At 37.9% G+C, this 24,483-nt stretch overlaps 1 protein-coding gene across 1 annotated transcript; it reads right to left on the reverse strand.

Moving 5' to 3' along the window:
- Positions 1–1,749: 1,749 nt before the first annotated feature.
- LOC127968903 (homeobox protein MOX-1-like) lies at positions 1,750–7,671 on the reverse strand. Its single transcript, XM_052570320.1, has 3 exons — positions 6,876–7,671; positions 3,029–3,201; positions 1,750–2,409 (listed from the first exon to the last, which is right to left on the reverse strand). Exons 1-3 carry the CDS (start codon positions 7,327–7,329, stop codon positions 2,287–2,289), a joined length of 750 nt encoding a protein of 249 aa, XP_052426280.1. The 5' UTR covers positions 7,330–7,671; the 3' UTR covers positions 1,750–2,286.
- Positions 7,672–24,483: the final 16,812 nt, after the last annotated feature.

A 24,483-nucleotide genomic window follows, 5' to 3' on the forward strand; every position in this document is an offset into this window, starting at 1 on the left:
GTTTGTAGTTTATGGTTGCATAGCTGAGCTGTGTGAAGGGTCATGAAGCTTTGATGTGAGAGTGAAGTGTTGCCTCTGTAAACAATCACACCGTACAGATGGACCACAGCACTGAAGCAAGGCCTGCGAGCCACGCTTTAATTCTGCAGCCCTCTCATAGATCTGACCTGCACACCTCCGGCTATCCATCACACCCCCACCCACCCCACAAAACACCAAACATCACCAGCCTCTTAATGTGTTTTTACCATATTTATTGTATCTTATCAATATGAAATGCAGTTGCATTGTAGGCTAAACCTCTTGATGCATAGCCAAACAAACATTTTTTCTTGTTTTTTATAATAAAGGACAAATAATAAAAAAACTTACAGTCAAGAGCTACTTTAAAACTGAAATCTACATTTGTAATCGAGAGCTCAGCCACAGAATGATGAGACTGCCCTACTTTGTCTTCTGTTTTTTTTTTTTTTTTTGTTAACTGTCAAGTCTGAGCTGTGAGCATTCATCCTGTCCGGTAGACCAGACCAATCTGTCTTTTTTTCTCTCGTTTCCTCTCTCCATTTTACCCCAAGAGAATCCTCATCTAAATGAAGTCACTGGGCAAACGAGTGCTAGTACTCAAGATCACATTACTCAACATGCTATTTTCTGGGGGCCAAAATGAAACAAACCGGTACAGTTCTGTTGAAATAGTGTGTATGCGAATGTGTCTTTAGGAATAAATCCCCTACTGTTGTTTATTTTAGTAAACTTAGTAACACAGGTGTAAATGGACCAATGTAGTGTGCTTTTATTAGGGGCTCTAATATCATAATTAAGTTTATACGCATGGCTTATTTTCATAGTCATTACTAAAAAAGCAATAATAGTGCATGTAATGGTGGAAAGTAAACCGAGATGGCAGAAGGTCAGCAGCACAGAGGGTCTTAACCCCATCATGGGTGTGTTTGGAATGATTCCTGCGCCGGTCCACCTCACAGGCCACTCACCTCTCCTGTCTTTGTTTGGCCTGTCGGCCAGCCAGAGTATAGGCCCGCCATTGTGAGTGCCTGGACCCTGGATGCTTTACCACTGTTTTCTTTGTGAAAGCAGGAAATTGGATGACTGGCTACCTGCTACAGCAACATCCTGTACTTGAGAAGTCATCTTTTCACTCCTACCCACCTATTATTCTATATATTCTGTCCAGACTTCTGGTGCGAATCGCCCACACGTGGGACGGTCTAATTTCTGGTTGAAATCGATTTTCGGGCCCATCCAGAGGCCTCTGTCAAAACTTTGGAGCCAAGAGTGGAGTTGATCCAAAGTATTGCACTTTCACCAGAGCTTTGAGAGCTTTTGGGAAGATTATTATTATGCTTAAAAGCATAGTTCACCCGAAAAATGAAAATTCTGTTTTATTCACTCTCTCTCATGTCATCACTTAAATTCCTCTTTCTCTTCTGTGTGAAGAACTACTTTTGACCAGACAATTTAAGACATTTATTTTACAAGTGAAAACAGCTGAAAAATTCTTCTTCTTTGTCTTTTGAGAATAAAAAAGTCTGGAAATATATGATGGTGTGTAAATCCTGATACACACCATTTATCCTTTCAAATCAGAACATTCAAATGAGACCAGAAGAACAAATAATCACAGTTAGTTTTTTTTCTGTTTTCAAACTGTTTATTTATTTTTTCTCTCTCATTTTTATGCAAGATCTGTGTTTTATTAATTTCATATAAAAAGAGAAGTACAAAAAAAAATTCCAACAAGGGAAACGCTTTATTCAATGATCAACCTGACAACACAGTTTAGGGAGGAAATGAAGATGTGATATCGCTGCTTTGGTGGTTTGGTGTGATCCTGAGACCGACTGTCTAGTCATTCTGTGGAGCTTTACAGGTGTTTCTGATCAGGGTTCAGGCACCATCACCACAGTGGGAAAGACCTACATCATGCCGTCACGGCTGGAGGTCAAAGCTATTAAACCAGGGCATGAACAGTTAATATAAATTGTTTTTACACATGAGTAATTGTGTTTTTATATGCCTCTGATTTCACTCGATCTGTTTACGAATGAAAGTGAAACGTGGACTGAGAGTGGATGGTGTTTCCAAGCCGTTGATGCTCTGTTGATAATTAGTCATCTGAGCGAAAAGAGCAACAGGAAGCACGAACGCTTTTGTCCATGAAGCAGTGTAACATGATACGTGGAAGGACTAGTGAAAAATTGGACACTGTGTGTATGGCCTGGGTGAGTTGGGTGACCGTAAATATGAGAAAATGTCTAGATCGGAGCTTTACTCAGAGCTGGGCGATGCAGCGGAGTCCATCTCATCTGCTTCAAGGTCGTGAGGAGATGCAGGCTGTCCTCCTTTCACTCTCTTCCACTTCATACGTCTGTTTTGAAACCACACTTTCACCTGTGAATAAAAATGATGATGCATTAAAACTGTCTGGAAATGAAGTTGAGAATTAATACACACTCTCTTGAGTGATTCGAAATAATTCTGCAGCCAGCAAATCGAGAGATTTGTGACATTGTTTTTGACGGCTAAGCTCTGAGGAACGCAAGTCTGTGACCCCTGTGCATCCCTCGCTCCCTGTGGAAACACAGGAACATGGGCCATCTGTTCCCACACTATTTTTACATGCTCCTTCTTGACTGAATCTGTCTGCCACTCATTTTGAAAGCAAAGGGTGGCAGACGGCCAAGATATGTAGGATGCGTCAGAAAAAGTGGAGAAAGAGTTGCAAAGGGATTTGGGAGAAGCCCAGGGTTGTGCTGGGATCTGGCATATGCTTGTGACTCAGGCCTGGGAAAATCATCAAGGACCAAGCTAAGTGTGGTCTGAGCCTAAGAAAAAAAGACCTTAGTCCGAAATCGCTGAAGGGCGAAGTCAGGGATTGATGGGATGACGGCTCTGCTTCGGTATTGTCAATAATATTTCACACAGACTCATTTAGACTTGATGGATGAGTGTTTTCTTCACTGTTTTCAGCCAAAAATACCACTAGCATGAGCTGAAGTATCTTTTGTACCTGTCTTTCAGTGAGGTCAAGGTTGACAGCGATCTCGTAGCGGCGCAGGCGGGTCAAGTAGTTATGGTGGGTGAACTCGGCTTCCAGCTCCCGGAGTTGCTCCTTGGTAAAGGCAGTACGTTCCTTTCTGGTTTTGCAGTTCGAGTCTGCTTTGAAGCTTGAGTCCTGAATATCTAGAGGATACAAAGGAAAAAGAGACTAGTTAGGATCCGTTTTGTGATCTGAGACAGTTAAATCCAACGCTATCTCACGACCAATTCGTACGTATTTTACGAGGTGCCTTATTCGTACGAATTTGTACGACCCCATTTGTACGACCTCACTCGTACGATTTTATATGACCCCAGGGACGGTTAGGTTTAGGGGCGGGGTTAGGTGTAGGTCATTCGTACAAATTCATACGAATTGTGCAACTCGTAAAATACGTACGATTTGGCAACAATCGTATGAATTTGTACGGGTGTGGTTGTACGAATTTGTACGAATAAGCCACCTTGTGAAAAATTTACGAATTGCCGTGAGATCGGGTTGGTTAAATCATATTTTAAAGCAAACATGTATTAAACAGGTTTATTTAAAAGAACAGCTCACCAGACTTTACTCAGTAGAACACATAAGAAGATATTTTGTGGGTCTAATGTAGTTTTGGACCCTTTTGACGATAGTCATTGTCAATAGGCACATTTGTCAAAACATATCAAAATTTCTTCTTTTTTGTTCCACAGAAAAAAAGAAAGTCATGCATGTTTGGAATGACATGAGGTTGAGTAAATGATAACAGAATTTTCAACTATCCCTTTAAAAAATTATAAACTTAAATGCAACACTGAAGTTCAGCTCCCCCAGGAGCGGCGTGTGTTTTCATGCATGTTAAGTTTAAAACTGTGTCTGCGTTAAAACATGGTTACAAGGCGTTTTGTGGGCCACACAGGGCACACATTTGCACTGGGCTCAGTTCAGATCACAGGGTATTTGAGCCCCAGTAAAAGTATGCCGGGAGTTTGGGGGTTGTCGGGGCCACAACTGACCACAGAGGACTCAAGTTAGCAAGGAATGCACCGGAACATTGTTAAATCCGCTTACAAAAGAACAAAGGCTCGGATGGGTCTAGCTGAAATCTCAGAGTGTGAATCTGTGCTTTATTCCCTGACACTAAAAAATATTTTCCTTCAAAATGCATTTATGTTTAATTCATTATTCCAACCTTGTGACCCTTTATATGGCGCATATTAGAACCGGTAGCACTGAAAGAAAGCTGATGCAATTTCTGGGAAATGACTTTAATTTGTCAATGTGAGAATTCATGCTTCGTGTTCACCAGATCTTGGCCAGACTGTGAAATGGACTGGACTGCCAGATGTGAGTGGGAAAGTGAGACAAGTACTTTCTCACTTATGGCAACCTGTAGCCTCTGTTCCATTATTATCGTCATTAAAGTCCTGTTCATTTAAATACACTGCCGAGGGTAATAAATGGAAAGGTGGTGGCAGGTTGGGGGAGAAACACCTGGCACTGTGTGTATGTGCACACTCCAAAAAAAACAGACTCCAATAAATTTCCCCAGCAAAAGCCTATAAACATTTAGAGAGCAACCTCTCCTCCCGGGTGGGGTGTTTGGTGGGCATTTGGCATTATAGAAGGCACTCAAGTACTACAGTAATTTGACCAAATGAAGTTAAGATTAATTGACAAGCTTAATTTTATGCCAGTTATTGTCAGTTACCAAAACAAAGATGAACAGTCAAAATGACTGTCTATAAATGTGTTAGACAACATATTCAACACATACTAATCATCTTTAAAAGACAACTTACCGAAGAACAGAACAAATATATTTACTCACAAACACACATAGAACATCATATATATATATACAGTATATTTAAATAAAATTTCTTTTCACTCCAAATTTTGATAAAAGTTTCTTCTATTGTCTCAATTCATGTTATTGACTTATTTTCTATGACAATTTTACTTCTCTAAACTGAAATAAACTGCAGACCTGTGATGTAAGAGAAAGAAAAATGATGAGCACATCCTTCGTGATTCAGAATTCATTTTGGAAGCGAATATCACATCTGTTTACAATTTCATGCAATCACTGCATGTCATTTCAGGTAAAAAATAAAATAAAAATAATTGGTGAAAACATAATCACTACCAGATTTGATTATCATTTCCTTGCCAAAAGTTTCACACCTTCATTGTATTATGTACACTAACATCTACCCACATGTTAATGGACGCTTAAACTTCAAGCACGGTGATGAATATTTTCATGATGGTGAATATCTCTCCAGTCAAATGGAGAGTGTGTTCTGTGGAGATCCTGTTACTGCTTAACGACAGGAAAATGTCAATGGATAAGAATGCAGATGTGGGATCACAGGCAAGCTATATTACAGACGTGGTCTGGCTTGTTTCGACCGCAAGTGATGTAGGGTTACATTAAGGTAACTTAGAGAAGGAAAGGGTATATTTATTCCCAATATTAGACTATATGAGGCCTGGGTGCATTGTTGTAGCAGAAGGCATGGGATATGGATTGAGCTAATCATTTTTAAATGCCACTCATAACGAATATTGTCTTGCTGTTTTGGCCAATGCTATACAAAGTCCTAATGGAGAAATGTATTTATCTTCAAGAAATTTTCCCCGATTCCAGAAAAGCGGTCTCAGTTTCCACAGAACGGCTGAGAGATGAAATTAATGCACCAGATGTGCCACAAACACTGAGGTTCACTTTTCCTCCTCTCAGAATAGCATGGAAATATGGAGAGCGTTCATTACAAAAGTTATGTAGATATGGATATCATTAGCCAGAAACTGTAGGACTCATCAAAACCTACATTTATTTAGATATGAAAATGTTGAGTATGAACTTGGAAAACATTACATTTTGATTCAGAGAACACTATCGGGGTGCTGTAAAGGTAATTTTAATAATAATAATAAATCTACTGATACTGGACACAAGATGCTGGCTTCATTTTTGAACATTGTTTCTTTTGGATGTCCGGTATGTTAGACATGAAGAGATTCATAACACATATATCCACTTATTCATATACAGTCCATGACGACAAAATCTGATTCTTTGGTTGATATTTCCATTTTCGATCTTTTATATCTTTCATTTGAATCACAATATTTTAGAAAATCAGATCTGTGTTGAGAAAGTGTGACAGATGTTACTGAATGTCAAAACTGACAGAAAGGTAATTCGAAAACAATAGAAAACACTTTAAAGCTGAATTTTACCTAAGAGCCTCCTACAATAGAAGGAAACAACTGCCGAATAATATTCACAAAATAATGTGTTATCGGTCATCCTTCATGTGCATGCTTACTGTGAGGAGTTTTAAACAGAATATCTAGAGTAAAATCTATTACTTCCTTAGTTAAACTGAAAATGTTGGTATATAATTCATTATTCGGTGAAACAAAATGAAGTGTTTTTTCCCATACAATGAAAGTCAGTGGGTTCGAGTGTTGTTTTGGACCCCACTGACTTACATTGCAGAAAAAAACTTGTGATAATTTATCTTCTTTTTTTTTTTTTAGAAAATAGAAAGCCATCCAGGTTTAAAATGATGAGTAAATGATCACAGAATCTTTCAATTTTGGATAAAGACAGACCTCTATCGCTATAACCAAAGTGAATGTGTGTTTGTTAACACAAACAATCCTTACACTTAATTTTGTACACAACTGATGCTAAGTTCAATGTTTTACATAAAGCGTTACAATTTCTGAGCAGGCAGCAAATGAGAAAGTCCACATGATTCGGCGTGAATCACTCCAGCCATTGCCTCATATCTCATTCACTCTTGCCTAAATGACTCACCTGTGATTTCTCTTTTCCGCTTAGAGCTTTTTTTCTCTGTGTCAACCGCTGGCACACTTTGAGGAGAGTATTCTCCCTCAAGACATGCTGTGACTGCTCCAGGCAGCCTGTCTCCCCCTGCACTGTCCAATTCAGATCCCACTGCCTCTGCCGCCCCCTGGCACGGCTCCTGCCCTCTGCCTCTGGGTTCACAATGAGAGAACTGCCACTCCGTCCGCTGGTACCCACCATGTGCCTCCGGATACAGTCTGTCCTCACGAGGGTAAGCGTGCGGCGTCGACACCAGGGAGAAGTCTGTGTAGGCCAGGAAATCGTGCTTCTGGTGCAGGGCAAATGGGGCCTGCTGGTAGGGCTGCAGCCCGGCTCCGGGCCCTCCTGAATGGGGGCTCCTGATGCATCCCCACAGAGCGCTGCCCGTGTGGTTCCGCATGCAACTGCTGGCTGGCTGATCCATGCTGAAGAGCACAGAGCACAGAGTAGTTGTCCTCAGAGATGCAGCTTTTTGAGTCTGGTGCAAGTCAACGTGGGAAATATCCACTTCAGCATGTGCACATCAACGCCTCAAAGTCCACCTTTGCAAATCAATAAGCAGAAGTTCGAAAGCAGACTGCCTGTCCGTTAGTCTGGTGTAAAACATCAGCTCACACACTCTCTCATTCAGCTTTCAGCCTGACCCACTACATCCACTCTCAGCTCTACATGCTCTTTTCACAGTTCTGAGACATTCCTGACAAGCGATCCCTCCTCCTTTTCAAACGCTTAGGTGGGAAAGAGTAGCAAGTATATGGAGTGTAACATGAGCTTGCAGAGGAGGAGTCCTGCGGTCCACATGTTGGTACCCCTCAACCCAGCCTAGCCTCATATACTATTAATCATGGGGGATTTTATACGCACATCTAATGGGATTTCCAGGTGCTGGCTTTTAAAGGAACATTGCCTGTAAAATATAAAATGAACACCCACATAGGAAAGTTTACCGGATCCTTTTTAGCTTCTTTTATCCCCAAAACCCCCAATTTCACTCTTCTACATTTTTGTGCAATTCACGGTTTTGGTGGAAATTTGTACCCCACTCAGTATGGACCATGCTTCATCCTGGTGCTCTGTACTCTGCGTTTAGGATGTGGTGTATTGGCTCTTTACACACTGCTGGTGAAAAGGCCTAATTTAAGTGGTGCTTTCTTCCACACCTGTCTCACGAAAAAGCTCTAGTACAACAAACACACAAACATGCCGTCATTCAGATCAAATTAGTCTGTAAACTAATTAGCATCTTATAGTTATCTGAATAAAAATAGGGCTAAATAAAATGAAAAATGAACTACTGTACATACCGGTATAAATTATGATCATGTTCAAGGCTGATTTCATTTGATCAAAAATAATGTAAAACAGTAGTATTGTAAAATATTACTACATATTCTATTTTATTATTATAGTTTTATATTTTAATATGATGTATTTTATTCCTGTTGATTCAGGAGGCTATGCTCTTTAGTTTCACATGGTCATTTAGAAATCATTCTAATGAGGTGATTTAACTCTCAATAAACCTTTTTTTGTTTTGTTTTGGAAACTATGATACATTTTGTAGGATTCTTTGATGTATTTAAAGTTAAAAGAACAGCATGTACTTTAAATAGTAAATATTTTGTCACATTATAGGGTATCTTTGCTATTTTTAAAGATCAATTTAGTAATATTAATAATTTCTTTATTAATAATTGTACCGACCCCAGACTTTTGAACATTAATGTATATAAACCAATTATTATATTATATTATATTATATTATATTATATTATATTATATTATATTATATTATATTATATTATATTATATTATATTATATTATATTATATTATACATAAATGCCATCAGTGTAAACATAACTTACACTTTAAAGATAGGAATACTCATCTGTTAGTTCATTTTTAAATTCAAGTTTCAGTTTAAGAAAAAAATAGTTTTTCAGTAATACAGATTTTTAACAATGGCATCTTTGGTTTCATATAAATGGACACTGAAAAAGAAGTCCCTGCTCTCCATATTTCACATTGTTTGCAATCATGCAAGCAGTATATCTTCCAAATGTGAAGTCATTTCTCCTGTATCCTAGCCATGTGTTTGTTCTGGCAACTACTCGACTGAGCAGATTTCACTTGACATTTCAATGTGGTTGAGGTTGGAATCTCTCATTTTCTCTCCCTACACAGGCGGTATAACAAGTGATGGAAAGCAAATGTGTTTAGTTGCCTTTGTAAGAACTGTGGTTTGTGGTTATTTTTTATTGTTGCTTCACTTTGTCCTCTGTGTGATCCTGACCTTTGTAAACAGCACAGCCTTCACCTCGCCTAAAGCAGAGTAATGTTTAAAGGCTCTAAGGTAAGACTGCAATCCTTTCCCTTTACCCAGCAAATAGCTGAGCCATGAAGCATCCACCTCATTACTGGCAATCTGGGCCTTACCATGACCACAGGGGGCTGGGGTTAGACAGCATTTGCGTTTAGACAGGGCCATCTGTGTGAGAGAGTTTTTTTGGGGGGGTGGGGGTGTGGGGGGGGGGGGTTCTTTCTCTGTTAGTCCACGCACATTTTGGGTCTTGAAGAAGTCACCGCTCCATGCTTAAACCTGTTGCTGTCAGTCGGCCAATGCAGGTTGGGGGCAAAGAGGGTGTTTTTGTGTTTTTGTTTGATCCATCTTCATGACACCAGAGAGAATAAGAAGGATGAAAGTGAGTCCTAATGGAGCACTGGCCCAGGCCAGACTCGGGTCAGAGAGCTGTGGGAGAACAGGAGAGATTCACTTCATTTACTGCTTCCACCAAACTGCACACGCAACCAAAACATGCACACATGTGGCGCTGTTATTTGTACTGAGATGACCATCAAGTGAAATGATTTATAGTAAAGATTTAAATACATTTTCCATTAAATACTAGCAAAGCATCTCTATTCTTACCTGATTTTATCCAAATGCAAAGTCATCAGTTCATAATATGTGTGTGTGTGTTTTTATGGGCCTAACATATTATAATATATATTTTTATTTTTTATTTATTGATTACACTGTTTTTTCCCAATTAAATTTATGTACAAAAAAATACCTAGTCTGACGCAGTCATTCAATTTTTCTTAAGAAACTTAATCCAACTCGTTTAACTGCGTAACACTGCACAAACCTTTTTGAGTTGAAGGAAAAACTAAATGATACTGCCCTCTAGTGGTTGAGAAAGGCCTCCATAAGAGCTCCATCAGAACGTCTTGGACTTATATCATATTCTGTAAGTTTTCTTTCTTTATAAAAACGTTTTATGGCATATTTCCTATTAGTTTTCTATGTCTTTCTATCATAATTTATAATATAGCTTACTAATAAGCTTGAAAAACATAAGCACTTTTTATACCAAAAGCAACATATGAAATTAGGAGTTAATACATGTAATTTTCCATAACCTCAAAACGCAAAAAAGTGAACAGAAAATGTATAAAGGACTTTATTATTTTAATTTAATTTAATTTAATGTAATGTTGCCAAAGCATATGTAAGATGTGGGTATTTAAATACAAATCCATTTTATACGACAGAATCTATTTCTCTTCATGGGGTATTGTCCAATTAAATTTTATATTTTAAACAAAACATATATTTTTTGTGGTAAACATTTTGTTAACATCTTTATACATTCAGATATTGTCAGTGAAATAAAAACATTTACCATTGTTCAGCTAAATCTCCGTTTTAACAAAATCGTCATGGTGAAACCTCCTAAACTGAACGATGTAAGTTACACACAAGCAGGAACCCCGCGTGCGATAGAAACGAGACTCATTTTACGTAATGTTAAGTGCTACTCAATATAAGTATAAAATTAAACTATTTTATCGTAAGGCTAAATAAAAAAACCGTATTCTGAATGAACATTGGGTTACTTTGTTCATCAGGAAGGATTAACGCGGCCTTCAAGTGGAGTCGGGATTGGAAGTCTAGGAGACGTTGGAAAGCGCGGTTTGACGTGAAACATAGCGGCAAACAAGTTTGTTATTATGAATTATTATGAACATATTCACTCGTTATGTACAAAACAGTTAATTTCATAGTTTACTTTCTGTAACATAATGAATTTGTTAAATTCCATGAATTTCACATGTGAACGCTGAAGCTAGGCCACTTGACAATGATAGTATTACAAATGAAGTGTATATGTGATTGCATTCATCCTACACACATTCATACTATATAGATATTTGACACAAAGTAAGTACCTACTCTGTGAGCATGCAATTTGGGGACCAGGCTATTTTTTCCCCCACTCACTATGTTGCATTGCATTCTGGGATTGGCTTCTCTGTGAAATATATATATACAGGTGCTGGTCATATAATTAGAATATCATCAAAAAGTTGATTTATTTCACTAATTCCATTCAAATGTGAAAAGTGTATATTATATTCATTCATTAAACACAGACTGATATATTTCAAATGTTTATTTCTTTTATTTTTGATTATTATAACTGACAACTAAGGAAAATCCCAAATTCAGTATCTCAGAAAATTTGAATATTACTAAGACCAATACAAAGAAATGATTTTTTGAAATCCTGGCCAACTGAAAAGTATATGAACATGAAAAGTTTGAGGATGTACAGCACTCCATATTTAGTTTGCGCTCCTTTTGCCTGAATTACTGCAGCAATGCGGCATGGCATAGAGTTGATCAGTCTGTGGCACTGCTCACATGCTCAGGTGAGATCCCTGCTTGCTCTGATGGTGGCCTTCAGCTCTTCTGCATTCTTGGGTCTGGCAGATCGCATCTTCCTCTTCACAATACCCCATAGATTTTCTATGAGATTAAGGTCAGGCGAGTTTGCTAGCTTTGGCACTGTGTGCAGGTCCTGTTGGAAAATGCAAGTACTGTTGGAAAATGTAATCTGCATCTCTATAAAGTTGGTCAGAAGCAGAAAGCATGAAGTGCTCTAAAACTTCCTGGTATACGGCTGCATTGACCTTGGACCTCAGAAAACACAGTGGACCAACGCCAGCAGATGACATGGCACCCAAACCATCACTGTCTGTGGAAACTTTACACTGGACCTCAATCAACGTGGATTGTGTGCCTCTCCTCTTTTCCTCCAGACTCTGGGACCCTGATTTCCAAAGGAAATGCAAAATTTATCAGTCATTTATCTTTCACCAGAGAACATAACTTTGGACCACTCAGCAGCAGTCCAGTCCTTTTTGAAGCGAGATGCTTCTGAAGCTGTCTGTTCAAGAGTGGCTTGACACAAGGAATGCAACAGCTGAAACCCATGTCTTGCATACGTCTGTGCATATTGGTTCTTGAAGCACTGACTCCAGCTGAAGTCCATTCTTTGTGAATCTCCCCCACATTTTTGAATGGGTTTTGTTTCACAATCCTCTACAGGGTGCGGTTATCCCTATTGCTTGTACACATTTTTCTACCACATATTTTCCTTCCCCTCACCTCTCTATTAATGTGCTTGGACACAGAACGCTGTGAACAGCCAGCCTCTTTTGCAATGAACTTTTGTGTCTTGCCCTCCCTGTGCAAGGTGTCAATGGTCGTCTTTTGGACAACTGTCAAGTCAGCAGTCTTCCCCATGAATGTGTAGCCTACAGAACTAGACTGTGAGACCATTAAAGGCCTTTGCAGGTGTTTTGAGTTAATTAGCTGATTAGAGTGTTGCACCAGGTGTCTTCAATATTGAACCTTTTCACAATATTCTAATTTTCTGAGATACTGAATTTGGGATTTTCCTTAGTTGTCAGTTATAATCATCATAATTAAAATAAATAAATATTTGAAATATATCAGTCTGTGTGTAATGAATGAATATAATATACAAGTTTCACTTTTTGAATGGAATTAATTAAATAAATCGGGATAGCTTCAGCTGTAATTTTTGACAGGAATGAAAATGAGGCTGTGAGGATTTAACTGTTGATTAACCACATACTCTGCTCTTGAAATGTCTTTGGGAAAAACATGAGCTGTGTGAAAATGATGTTATCTAGTACCTTTATGCAATGTATGCCACTGTAAAGACTAAGTCTACCCTTCACAGCCATGTTTTCATCTGTGTTCAATTCAATATGGTGTCTAACCCGACTAAGGTCAGTGCTGCCTTGGAGTTTGGCTAAGAGTGGTTTGCCACATGAAGTAAAACATAAAAGAAGAGGAATTTGGCTAAAACTATTAGCACGTTTAGGATGCCCTTTTTGGAAAAGATGTGTGGAGTGTGCCTGTAGTTCCCTAAAATGCTGCCTAGGTAGGAAGATTACTGCATTTTGTAATGGAGTAAAGTATGGTGCCCGGGAGAGGACATAGTCAGTTTACTTAGTTTTTTCATTGCCACGATAATATGTTGTGGCCCTGAGATATGAAAACTTGGGAACATCTTATTATGTTTTTCTCATGGCTTATAGTTTAATGCATAAAAAAACCTCCGTCACCATGGCAACCAGGGATTATTAGAGATTTTTCATTAATATTTATTTTGAATTAAGTAATTATTATATTATTTATTATAGAAAATATTTAATTATTAAATTATTATATTAACCATATGCCTTGGCTACCTGACTTTATTACGTGCAATAGTCAGCATTCAAATGAATTTTATCACGAATAAATGTTACATAAAGTGCATAATATAAAATAAGTCTATAAGAAAAACTTTTTATCCATCCTACAGTCTTGTAAGTCCAGTAAGTGTTCGTCTTTCCCCCATAATATTTGTATTAATTATTATTATTATTTTTAGAATTTGACTATTATTATTGGTTATATTTTATATTCGTTTATATATTTTTTTGCTTCATTTTGATCTCTTTACTTAACATTCTGAATACTTTTGTAAATAATAGCCTAATGTAAATGCTAAAATTCACATAGTTTAATTTGTAAATGAAAACACAACACGGTCATTTATCAATAATTGTCAGATAAATTATAAATGTTGTGTTATTTAAAAATTAAACTACGTGAATGATTAATTCCTCAACGGAACACTATAGTATTTATAATTATGGTATATTAATTAGTCGAAATAAAATTAAATATATGTTAAATTTAAACTGCATTCCAGCAAAATTTACAGTAATCATAATCAAAGCCTATATTGGCATGTCCAGCATTTGCAGTAGGTTATAATTTACAAATTTATTCAGAACATTTAGTAAAGAGATCAAAATGAATATAAACTAAAATATACCCAATAATAATAGTCTAATAGTAATAATATACAAATATTACTGGTAAAAGAAAATTTCTGATGTGACTATTGTCAGGTATTGGTAAGGGAGGAACTCAGGTGCAGACAGGGATTCTCAAACAAAGGGTTTATTACAAAAAGGGGAAAACAAAACCCACGAGGGGGAAAACACGGAGCAAGGTAAAGACTAAATAACTAAAACAGGACTGACAAGATAAACAAGGACTCTAAATACTAACAATAAACAAACACTCACGGTAATACAAACACTTCTTAAGGAACAAACACTTCTTAAGGAACAATCACAGAGTGGAACAATCACAGTTGTAGAACACCGTTGAGGTACAATCACAATGACAGGTACAATGAACCGACGCAAGACAGAGCACACTAGGAGATCTAAAAAGGGGTACTAATCAAGACGCGACAGGTGTTACAGATAGGACAATCAAGACACGACTAGGTTAACAAGGGGGGCGGGGCAAGGGAACGAGACAACACAAGCACATGGCCCAAAGACAAGGCCATGCGCTTGTACACAAAACATGGGTCTGTCATGATCCTGCCTCAAGACTAGGAAAAATCAAGGACACGAGGGCAGAATCATGACAACTATAGCCCCGCCTGAGCTTCACCACTGGCACATAATAAAGTCTGGTAGACAAGGCATATGGTTAATATAATAATTTAATAATGAAATATTTTCTATTATAAAGAATATAATAATTTCTTAATTAAAAATTAAATATTAATGAATAAATCTTTAATAATCCTCGGTTGCTATGGTTATGCAGGTTTGTTTATGCATTAAACGTGGCCATGAGAAAAACATGTCGTTCCCTCAACATAACATCTCGTGGCCATAAATGACATAATATGACTTTCCCATGAATTAATATCTCAGGGCCACGACATATTATCACGTTCCCACGAGTTATGTCGTGGCCATGACAAAACTAAGTGAACCGTCCAATTTCTCTCCCGGGCACCGTAGTAAAGAATCTCAGAACAACATTGTTTTCTGTAAGCATCACTTGAACTTTACTGTTCTCAAGGGGCTGTCTCTTAGTTTGCTGGGAAGAGCTGAGACTCCTGCGTGGCATGTTCATGGAATACCTTCCTGTGGATCCTGTCCTGTCCCAAACATCCAAGGGCTGGACTTCCTGCTGTGCAGCTCATGGCTTTGAAAATTAGGTCCACACTGCCTCTAGAGAGTTCTCAGGATCAGGCCTCCACACACTCAACAAGCCAAAAGGGAACAGCCGTGGAAAACACCTCCTGTTACATCAGGCATGCTCCAGTTTACATGACATGCACACTCACACATAGGCAAACACGTGCACAAACACCCTAAACTATTTTTATACTCTTTGTGTTCACACACTTGCACACACATTTTGAGACTGATTTACATGCTGTATTTTTATAGACGCACCTGATTTCCCAGCAGCATGTGTTTAAGACCTCAAGTGCCTTTTTTTTGGTAATTTGGTTGATTTAATATAAAAATTGTCCCTTTGCAAAGCGCATTACTCATGGTCTGTTTTTCATAGTCTTTAATGCCTCTGTTATGGGAGTCAATAGGGAACATCTGTAAGTTCCCGATAATTGCCTTAGTCATTCAAGGATGGTTTCCAGAGGTTCTGCTTAGCATTTGAATTGTACTTTGTCCATGGCAGATAAAGTCAGACTTTCTATTTAAACAGTTACTCGGTGAGGTAAAAGAATAATGTTTAAATAAGGAAAACTGGTGTGGTTTGTAATAACATTGCAAGTTCAAAGATCACTATAACAAATTTCATAATTTCTGATGTTTGTGCTTAGGTAAAGGACTTTTTTTCTACTTTAAGCAGTCTGAATTGTAGAATATCTTTTTGTCAATTTCTGATTTGTTGTATAACCATTTGGCTGATCCTTTGGCACCACTTTTGCTTTTTATCAGAGAGAAGATGTAGTCAAAGTGCTAATGAAGCTGTAGAAACAAGTGACTTTGGCTGCTGATGTGACTTCGCTCCTCAGTCAAAAGGAAAAGCAAGGGAGGAAAGACATTCCAGATGTCAACAGTGAACTCTGCACAGCTCCGGTTTGTGGCCACAAGAGCTTTGTGTACCTGTCCTGCTAAATCCATTATGAATCTCCTGTACGTGGCTTCGCACAGCCAGAGAATTCTCGGAAGCCTTTCAATCAAGCGCGTTACATCGCTCTTCTGCTTTGAGCCAGGCTTTTCCGGAACTTGCAGAATGTGACATTTACGTTTGATGCTGTTTGGAAATTCCAGTAGCCAAGTATGGGAATCCAAGATGCGGGAAGCAGTCTGAATAATATATTTCTCGATAGCAAATACACCCCATATAGCATTATGATAGATACTGATGTACAGAAAAGACTTCTACATACAAAGGTTTCTCCAGATGAAATGGGTTCTAGATGTAAATTGCACTAGACTGAGGTAAGCCAGATGGAATAGTGTAGGGAGTAACAAATAGCAGGAGGTTTGGCTTCCTTCAAGAGAGCATACGCTTCATGTAGGTCTCTCTGGACCGCTCTCCGTAAGCCACAGCAGTGTAGCGGGTTGAGTTTCATGTGTAATGTTTCAGGAAAAGGCCTTTTTTTATGAGACCTGAGGTCTTGCAGAATTGGTTGTACAAGTAGCATTGGTAGTTCTAATTATCAATCTTTGTTAACCAAATTTTCAAGGACTTTTGCACTGAACTTACTCATTTTAGTTGGGAGTCTGTGTGTACATTGTGTGTTGTAATGCAGCAGGTAATCTTTGGAAATCTGAGAGTTGAGGCTGTTTCTAATTCTAAATTGTTATTGAAAGTCAGTATGCTTTATGCACCCTTCAGAGTGACTTTGAACTCCAAAAATGTGTATCAGGTGCCAAAACACTTCCTTTCTTTTTTAAAGTAAAGCCATCACACTGTATAGCAGTTGGAGGGCACCGGAAACATGATACTTTTATTCATAGAGTCATATATATGATTTCATTAGCGTGTGTGGCAACACATACACTGGTTTCCTCTAATGAGTATTGATATGCAGTGCACAGAGAACAGACTGTGTTCTTTCTCTTTGCGTATTCCATTAGATGTCCTGCTTTTATGTGCCAAGCAAAATGCACTCTGCAGACTATCATGAGACCTCAAGAGTGTCATGTTTCATTGTCTGAAAGCTGTGGAACAACAGCCACTTACTTTAAGAGAAGAACAAATCTACAAAGCAGAGGGCTTTATAGAGGGAAAATAAATGATCACAGAGATCATTCTTGTAAACACAGCGTGCTCTGATACATTCATTTATTTAGCGTGTTTGTGTGTGGAAGCACTCTATGAGTTTGCCTTCGTGAAGGAAAGAAGCATAGAAAGGATCTGCTGTGTAGTGGTGACGATTTATGTAAAGTGGTAAGCAAAAAAAAAAAAAAAAAAACAGTTTTGTTTATAATTCTTTATTCATTTCTGTGACTGGTTAATGGTTTTTAACTGTTGGTGTTTCCAGCAAGTTCATGTTAAGGGCTTGTGATAGTTTCTCTCAAGTAAATGGCGTCCTCTTGTGGCTAATAGTGGTAATGCAAAACAAAAGTTTGCTCTAAATTTCTGTAGATCAAAATTATATATTTTTATTATAATTAATACAAGTGTTTTATTTTATTTTATAATGAATCTCTCTTTAAAACTTTATTCTGTGTTGTACTAGTTTCATGGCATTCATTTCACTGTGTCCATCTTATGTCCCAGTTATTGGTTTGTGTTGAAAATGCCTTTTTATGACTTCAGTATTATGACTGTTCTGTTGTTTTAGTGTTTTCTAAGCAAAATGTTGTTTTTTTTAAAGCTCTAAGATAATATAAATGCTATATTATCAGTATTTTAATACATTTAACTGCACTACTTTATTAGTTTTATAGGAACTTGTTACAAACAGTTTGTGTGACATATTTTATAGGTCGAGGTTCTTTAGGTACAATATAAATTATCTTTAAGAATATGTGGGGCCATTTCTGAGAACGGCACTGTTATAAGTTCCAGATGAGTAGGTGTTAAAAAGCATTTAATTTGATGTTTAACACATTCATTGATTCTCAGGAGAGATCAGTCAGCACTGGTTACTATAAACAAGGCAAGGACCAATGCTAATTGGATAATTGGACAGATTAACCAGATGGATTGTTGTTGTCATTAACAGTGACACATTCATTATAGAATGTTAACAAAGGTCACTAGGAACATATGTTCAGTGTGTCCCTGTGTGTCATTAATGCATGCTTTTCATAGGTATTTGAACCCAAATGTATCTGATATTGCCAGTTTCATTTGCATTCTGGCTTAACCATTGGGTTATAAATTTATTTGCTATTCTATAAAGCTTCAAGAACAGCAAGGTGCTGGAAAGTATACAGCATGATCATGCTCACTGTTTGACTCTTGTTTTTACTGACCCCGCACTCCACCCCACCTTCGTCTAGGGTGACCTAAATTACACCACCCAAGAAATGTTTTCACAAGAACATCTGTCTTCAATTTCACCCAAACCAGCCACAGCCATCCTGGTCATTATTCAAAGACAATGAATGACCCTTGTATTTTTATGTGACTCTATTACATTACATCATTTTCGTTTATATATCCCTAAGATATACCTATTGATAGACACAGAACATTGTGCAACATTTATACTGTGTTGATGCTGGATATTTCTCCCTAACACAGCCAAGATTTTGGCAAGGAGAAATACATTTTATATTCCTCCCTCGTCCCTCATTTGTCATGCTGTACTGAATTTCACCACTAGTGGGAACTCTATGACTTTTAGTTCAGTTCATTATTTCGTTCTCGTTTTTTTTTTTTTTTTTTTTTTAGTTTTTTTTTTTTTTGTGTAGTATAATTTCATCATACATGGGCAAAATATTAGGCACTTTTTGTGTGTGTGTGAAGCAATGCCAATTTTCCTTTTTTTTTTTTTTTTTTAACCGGTGTTTTTTTTTTTTTTTTTTTTTTTTTTTATAACTTTTCACATAAGAATGTCCAGAAATGGAGTGGACTCTCAAGCAGTATTCCTCAGGAGCCCACATAAAGCTATATGTCCTCTGAAATATAATTCTGTGTAGTACGCCGTAGTGTTTTTGTGTAGAGTGAGTGGGATAAAGCCCCAGCTGTGAGGTTCCGAGTCTGTAAGCGGTCATGTTTGTGCTCCGGACTCTCCTGAGCATCGTTTCACGCATGTCTGACCACTTTTTCCACCGTGCCAGACTGTCTCAACACCTCCGAGTCTCCTTCCTCCACATGGGAGTGCAGTTTCAAACGTTAGCCACAGCAAGCATACATCAGTAAATCAGCTCACAGTCGTGACAGATGCATGGAGGACCTGTTACATAGTCACCTGAGGGAGAATGTTAAAATGTCTGTTTGTGTGTGAGCGTGTTTGTTACTGTGCATGCTAGCCAGCCAAAAAAGTAGCTCAGGGCCACATGGGTATAGGGTGTTATCTTGCAGATATGTGGATGGAGACACACTTCCCACATCCAAATGTGCATACTTCCCTACTATTCATTTAAAAACTGTCAAGAAGAGTTTGAATGTGAGTCATGGTTTTGAAACCAGTTTTTTTCTGCTTTTGGAAATGTACATTTTAAGCAAATTTACGTATACTTTTGTAATCATTTATAATTTAACATTATATCAGACAAATAGTATCTTTAAGTGTCATCTAAAACAAAATTACTTTATAAAAAGATGTAACCATTATTAATTGTTTAGATATTGGAATTAATTCCTTACTGTTTTGTGTAATGGAATATGCTAAATTAAAATTGTGACTCTTGAAAAAAAAAACTAGTTATGAAAAAATAATGTTAAGAGTTGGCTCCTCTAAAAACTCCAATGATGTACTTTTTTTGTAAGTGAAAGTTGAAAATACTTTAGAGTTAAATATGTGTGACAATTTTTTTTTCTTTTTTTTTTAAATACTGTAACTGTCATATATTTATTTATATATATATGTATATATATATGAATGAAAGGCATTTATATATAAAGATAATGGATTATGGATCATTAATCGTTCTTTTTTTTGTCATGCGAACATGAATGTTGTGTTAAATTAAAATACTGTCTAAATTAATGTAATTTAATATGCTGACAGGAAATTTTTATTTGAGTTTAATTTAGTTTTTTATAACAGAAATGTCATATATTGTTTGAAAATTACATGACAGCCTGAAATTAACCAATAATATTTGTTAGTACTCAGTGAAAAAAAAAATAACTTGAAAGGACCCCATACTTGCTGCTAACAGTTGATATTATATTTGATTTAATTAAAATGTTAAATAATAAATAAGTTCACAAAAACTTTTTTGTGTGTGTGAAAATGTTCATGTTTCTCATAAAATGTCTTGTGTGTGTGTATTTAGAGCCTCTAATGAGTTTCCATGCTGAATCCCAGCCCAGCGTAGTGTGTATTCAGTAGTAGAGCTCAGCGTGAGTTCTCTCTCTTTCTCTAGTCCTCTCTCTCTTTCCCCTGGGTCAGCCTCCTTTCACTCAAGTGTGTCTAACAAGGAGGAAAACAGAAGAGACACTGCCCCCATAAGAAAACAGGACATCAACACAGTCTATCAACTCAGTGACAGCTCCCACAAATCCTCTTCACTTCCTATCGCAACTCTCTATACATCCTGTTCCTCTGTCTTAGCAGTTTCAATCTTAATTCTTGCAAACATAAAAAATACAAATCTTTTCAAGACATCCTTCCATCCATCCATCCACCAATGTTTTGACATTATCCTTTGTTCTCTTTCCTCAGCATCCTTCATTCAGTGTTTCAAAAATCATGCAACAGGCTTCAGTTGTGTAACACCCGCTTATATTTCCCACATGTCTCCAATACACTAATATAATTTGTGCAGGACATGTTTGTGTTTTCGGGAACATTTAAATCCTCATCAGAGATGACAGTCAGGGGGTGTCGAGGGTGTACGACACCTCAATGGCATCCACATGGGTAAGTGTGTACTAGCGCATGTTTACATGTTGCGTGTGGGTTGTTACATGTGTGACAGACAAGACTCCCCTCTGCCTCAACCCACCACACTTTCCACCGCTCCCCCAGAACATAAACAGTCTGCACCATAGGAATGTTATCCCAAACCCACTAATTTGCCTTGATTACATTAATATTTTTCAACTGAAATTGCCCTTTTCCCCTTCCTATTGCTTGTGTTTATTTTTTTTCTCTCTCCTCCTCCTCTTCTCCTGCCTGTTCATTTCGTTCTCTATTAGGACTAAATTAGAGGCCATTAGCTGGCAGACGGATGCCCTGCAGTTCCGGTCTGGCTGTGAGCTGGAGCTGGGGGTATTGTGGGCAAGACGGGGTTACTCTCTGGAGATCTTTGTTGGCTGGAGTCACACTGGGGTAAAGAGGGAAAAAGAGGGAGTGAGGTAAAGATAAAGAAAATGATAACGAGTGAGTAATTGCTGCTTTCAGGCATGAACAATTTCTTGTACTTCCTCCTTAAGCCGTCATTGTCTTGGTCCATAAGTAAGATGAGGTATCATGATGAGAAACCAATGTAGCTTGTGAACAAAAGTCTACAGGATATCAGGGTTAAGCACACAATGCATTTTAAAATTACAATTCAATCCCTAATTTCAAATTGCAATTGAGTTTGAAAACCGTGATGCAGAACTGCAAGGAATGAGACTGAAAATGAATTGGAATTCAAAAAAATGCAAATGACGAGCACAATCATATGGCAGTTCGTAACTAGTTTTCGTTTTGTCAAATTGGTGGCTAAGTTATATATCTTCGTAAGATCTCATTTGTGCATTTTTGTATGATATGCTGGCACCCCATTGGCTGTTATATTTATGTTTTTTTCGTTTCGTTTATTTATGTTTAACTTTCAGTAAATTCAACTTCCTGCCACTCACTTTCAAATTGTTTCGCTTTCGATTCATTCACTTCTTTGATTTTGTTGAAGTACAGTTCAAAGAAATGGATAACACATGTTTTGAGTGCAATTTGGTAAGGCTTTTTTTTCTAAATGATAAAGATGACATTTAATTTAAAGTTAATATTTTTTCCTATTCTTATTTTAATGTCCAGGGAATATTTCCTCTGGTCACAGAAGTTCAGCAGCAGGTGTTCTGTGGTCTGACTTGAGCGCAGCAGCTGGTCTGGGGTGGATGAGTGTTCTTTCTTCATTTTTACCACAATCGTATTACCACGCAGACCTCATCCACTCCACTGTTACTGACCACAGGTGGTTCATCCATCCGTCACTATTGATGCTGTAATGTCATTTATCCACTGATGGTGTGTACAGACACTGAATCAGCCACTGAATCTTTCTAAGTCAGGAAGCAAACGGCGTATAAAATGTCAGACATAATTGTCTTTTTAGGAACAGATACAGCTTGAATTCTTGAGGCGATTCATTTGAGAGATATCCCAATTTCATAGCGTTTCGCTCTCTGATACCCTGCCAGCTGGTTGGTGAAGGGTTTTACTATCAGTTGAGTTTGTGCTTCAGTGAAAAGGGTCATCTTTCAGTGGCACCACAAATGTTTCTTTTGACTTGGAGGAAATGGGTCAAATCCAAGATGCAGAGAGGTAGAGAGAGACATTGCAGCACAAGGCAGAGCGCTAAGAGACATTCTCGCCCTTTATCCCCCATCCCCCCATTTTTTTTTTTTTTTTTTTAATCTTTCTCTCAGGGACATTCAAAACAAACGCACTAAACCCCTTTTATTAATTTTTGTGTGCAGATGTTTGTGTCTTGGTTGGTCGGGACAAACAAAAGATGAAGTAAACATGGAATTATTCACCTCTGGGTTAAGATACATATTTGAAAAAACTGACTGTGAGTGCTTCAAAACTCCTGCACAGATTTTAATGGCCATTCCAGAGAAGTGCTGGCAAGCATTAGGAGGTTTTAGATGTTGAGTTAGACATTTGAGTTTGGAGTAGCACAAAAAAAAAAAAAAAGAATAACAAAGAAAAAAGTATTCCTGTCTGTAGACCTCAGTGTCATGTGGCATTATGTTGACTCAGATGTTGACATATGGACTAAATATTCCCTACTGGAAAATAAACATGTAGTTGTAATATTAGTTTACCACAAATACAAACTATAATCATGTTTGAAACTCCCCTTTGGGCAATTTGATTACCTTGTCAGTTCAAGTAATTCCCCAAGTCATGTGGACAGTGGTTTAGCGCTGGTTCGGGTCAGTCAGGAAGATGTTTGTTTCGTGCGTGTGCTCTGCGTGTGGAGGTGCATTCAGACTGATCTGTGGGGAATTGAACCGCTTGAATCCTGCCACTTTTATCTCTTCCAGCTTCCCCTATCTGCCGTCCGTAATTGCAGACTACCAATCATGCTGTTTACACAGAGAAATGACTTTTTTTATCTTCTTCACCCTCCCTTCCCCTCACGGAGCATCCACTATCGCTAGACCTGACGGCAAAGTCAAGGAGACTGCAGCGTGTCCCTTTTGCCATTTTCGATTTTGTAAGGGAGCTCATGAGTGCCCCCTATGCAAAATAACACCACTAAAGTGTCAGAAGGCTGGATGATTTCAGTAACAGCAACATAATGATGGCCTGGAAGGACAGTAACACCCAGTCAGAAAATAAACATTGCCTCAGAAGTTTCTGAAGGTTATTTCATGTTTCAAAGTGTTTAGTACTTCTCTAAACATCAAATAGTTCTGGCTTTTGAGGATCACTTTATGCAAACATTGAGTTCTTGAACCTTTCTAGCAGGGTTGTGTACATTCAGAATTGAATTGAGAATGGATTTTAAATTCCTCTTTCTGTCCTTCTTCTTATACAGTGTTCTGCTATCTAGATCTCCTTATGGGTTGAGTCGAGTGAATGCAAACCATCAAACCACAGGCAGCTTTTGTTCTGTTTCTGAGCAATTAGAAATTTTGTTGACACAACAACTCGTTTCCCTGTAGTCCGTTTCAAAGAACAGTAACTAGTAAGCCACATAAGAGCTGTGGTTATCCTGCATTTCACCACCTCAAAGAAGGGAATGTAAGACATCTTGATCTGTTCATGTGAATGGATTACACAATATAATGATTGTATTGCACAGTGTGTGAACGCAAACCTGGCCTTCTGTGCGCTGCGGTCTTTGGGGTGGCTGGCGGAAACAATATCCCCCTGAAACCAAAGCTGCCAATTTCAGATGCCAGAATTAGTCTACCACTAGTCTATGTCTATACTGACATTCCTGATGTGAAAGGGTTAAAAGTAAAAGCGTTCAGACCCAGATGGCTCTGGGGCTGATGTAGAAGAGCCAGGCTGAGCTTTGCATCACTCTGAATTGGAGTTTGAATGGCAATGGTGGAGATGTGAAATTGG

Source organism: Carassius gibelio, chromosome B12 (genome assembly GCF_023724105.1).
Source record: "Carassius gibelio isolate Cgi1373 ecotype wild population from Czech Republic chromosome B12, carGib1.2-hapl.c, whole genome shotgun sequence".
Lineage (NCBI taxonomy): Eukaryota > Metazoa > Chordata > Actinopteri > Cypriniformes > Cyprinidae > Carassius > Carassius gibelio.

What these genes read in the sequence shown, in the direction of transcription:
- LOC127968903 (XM_052570320.1), bottom strand. Translation starts at nt 7,329, where the DNA reads ATGGATCAGCCAGCCAGCAGTTGCATGCGGAACCACACGGGCAGCGCT. An exon ending in GCGGAAAAGAGAAATCACAG is followed by an intron (nt 3,202 to 6,875) that starts GTGAGTCATTTA and finishes TGTATCCTCTAG; the next exon opens with ATATTCAGGACTCAAGCTTC. An exon ending in TTGACCTCACTGAAAGACAG is followed by an intron (nt 2,410 to 3,028) that starts GTACAAAAGATA and finishes TTTTATTCACAG; the next exon opens with GTGAAAGTGTGGTTTCAAAA.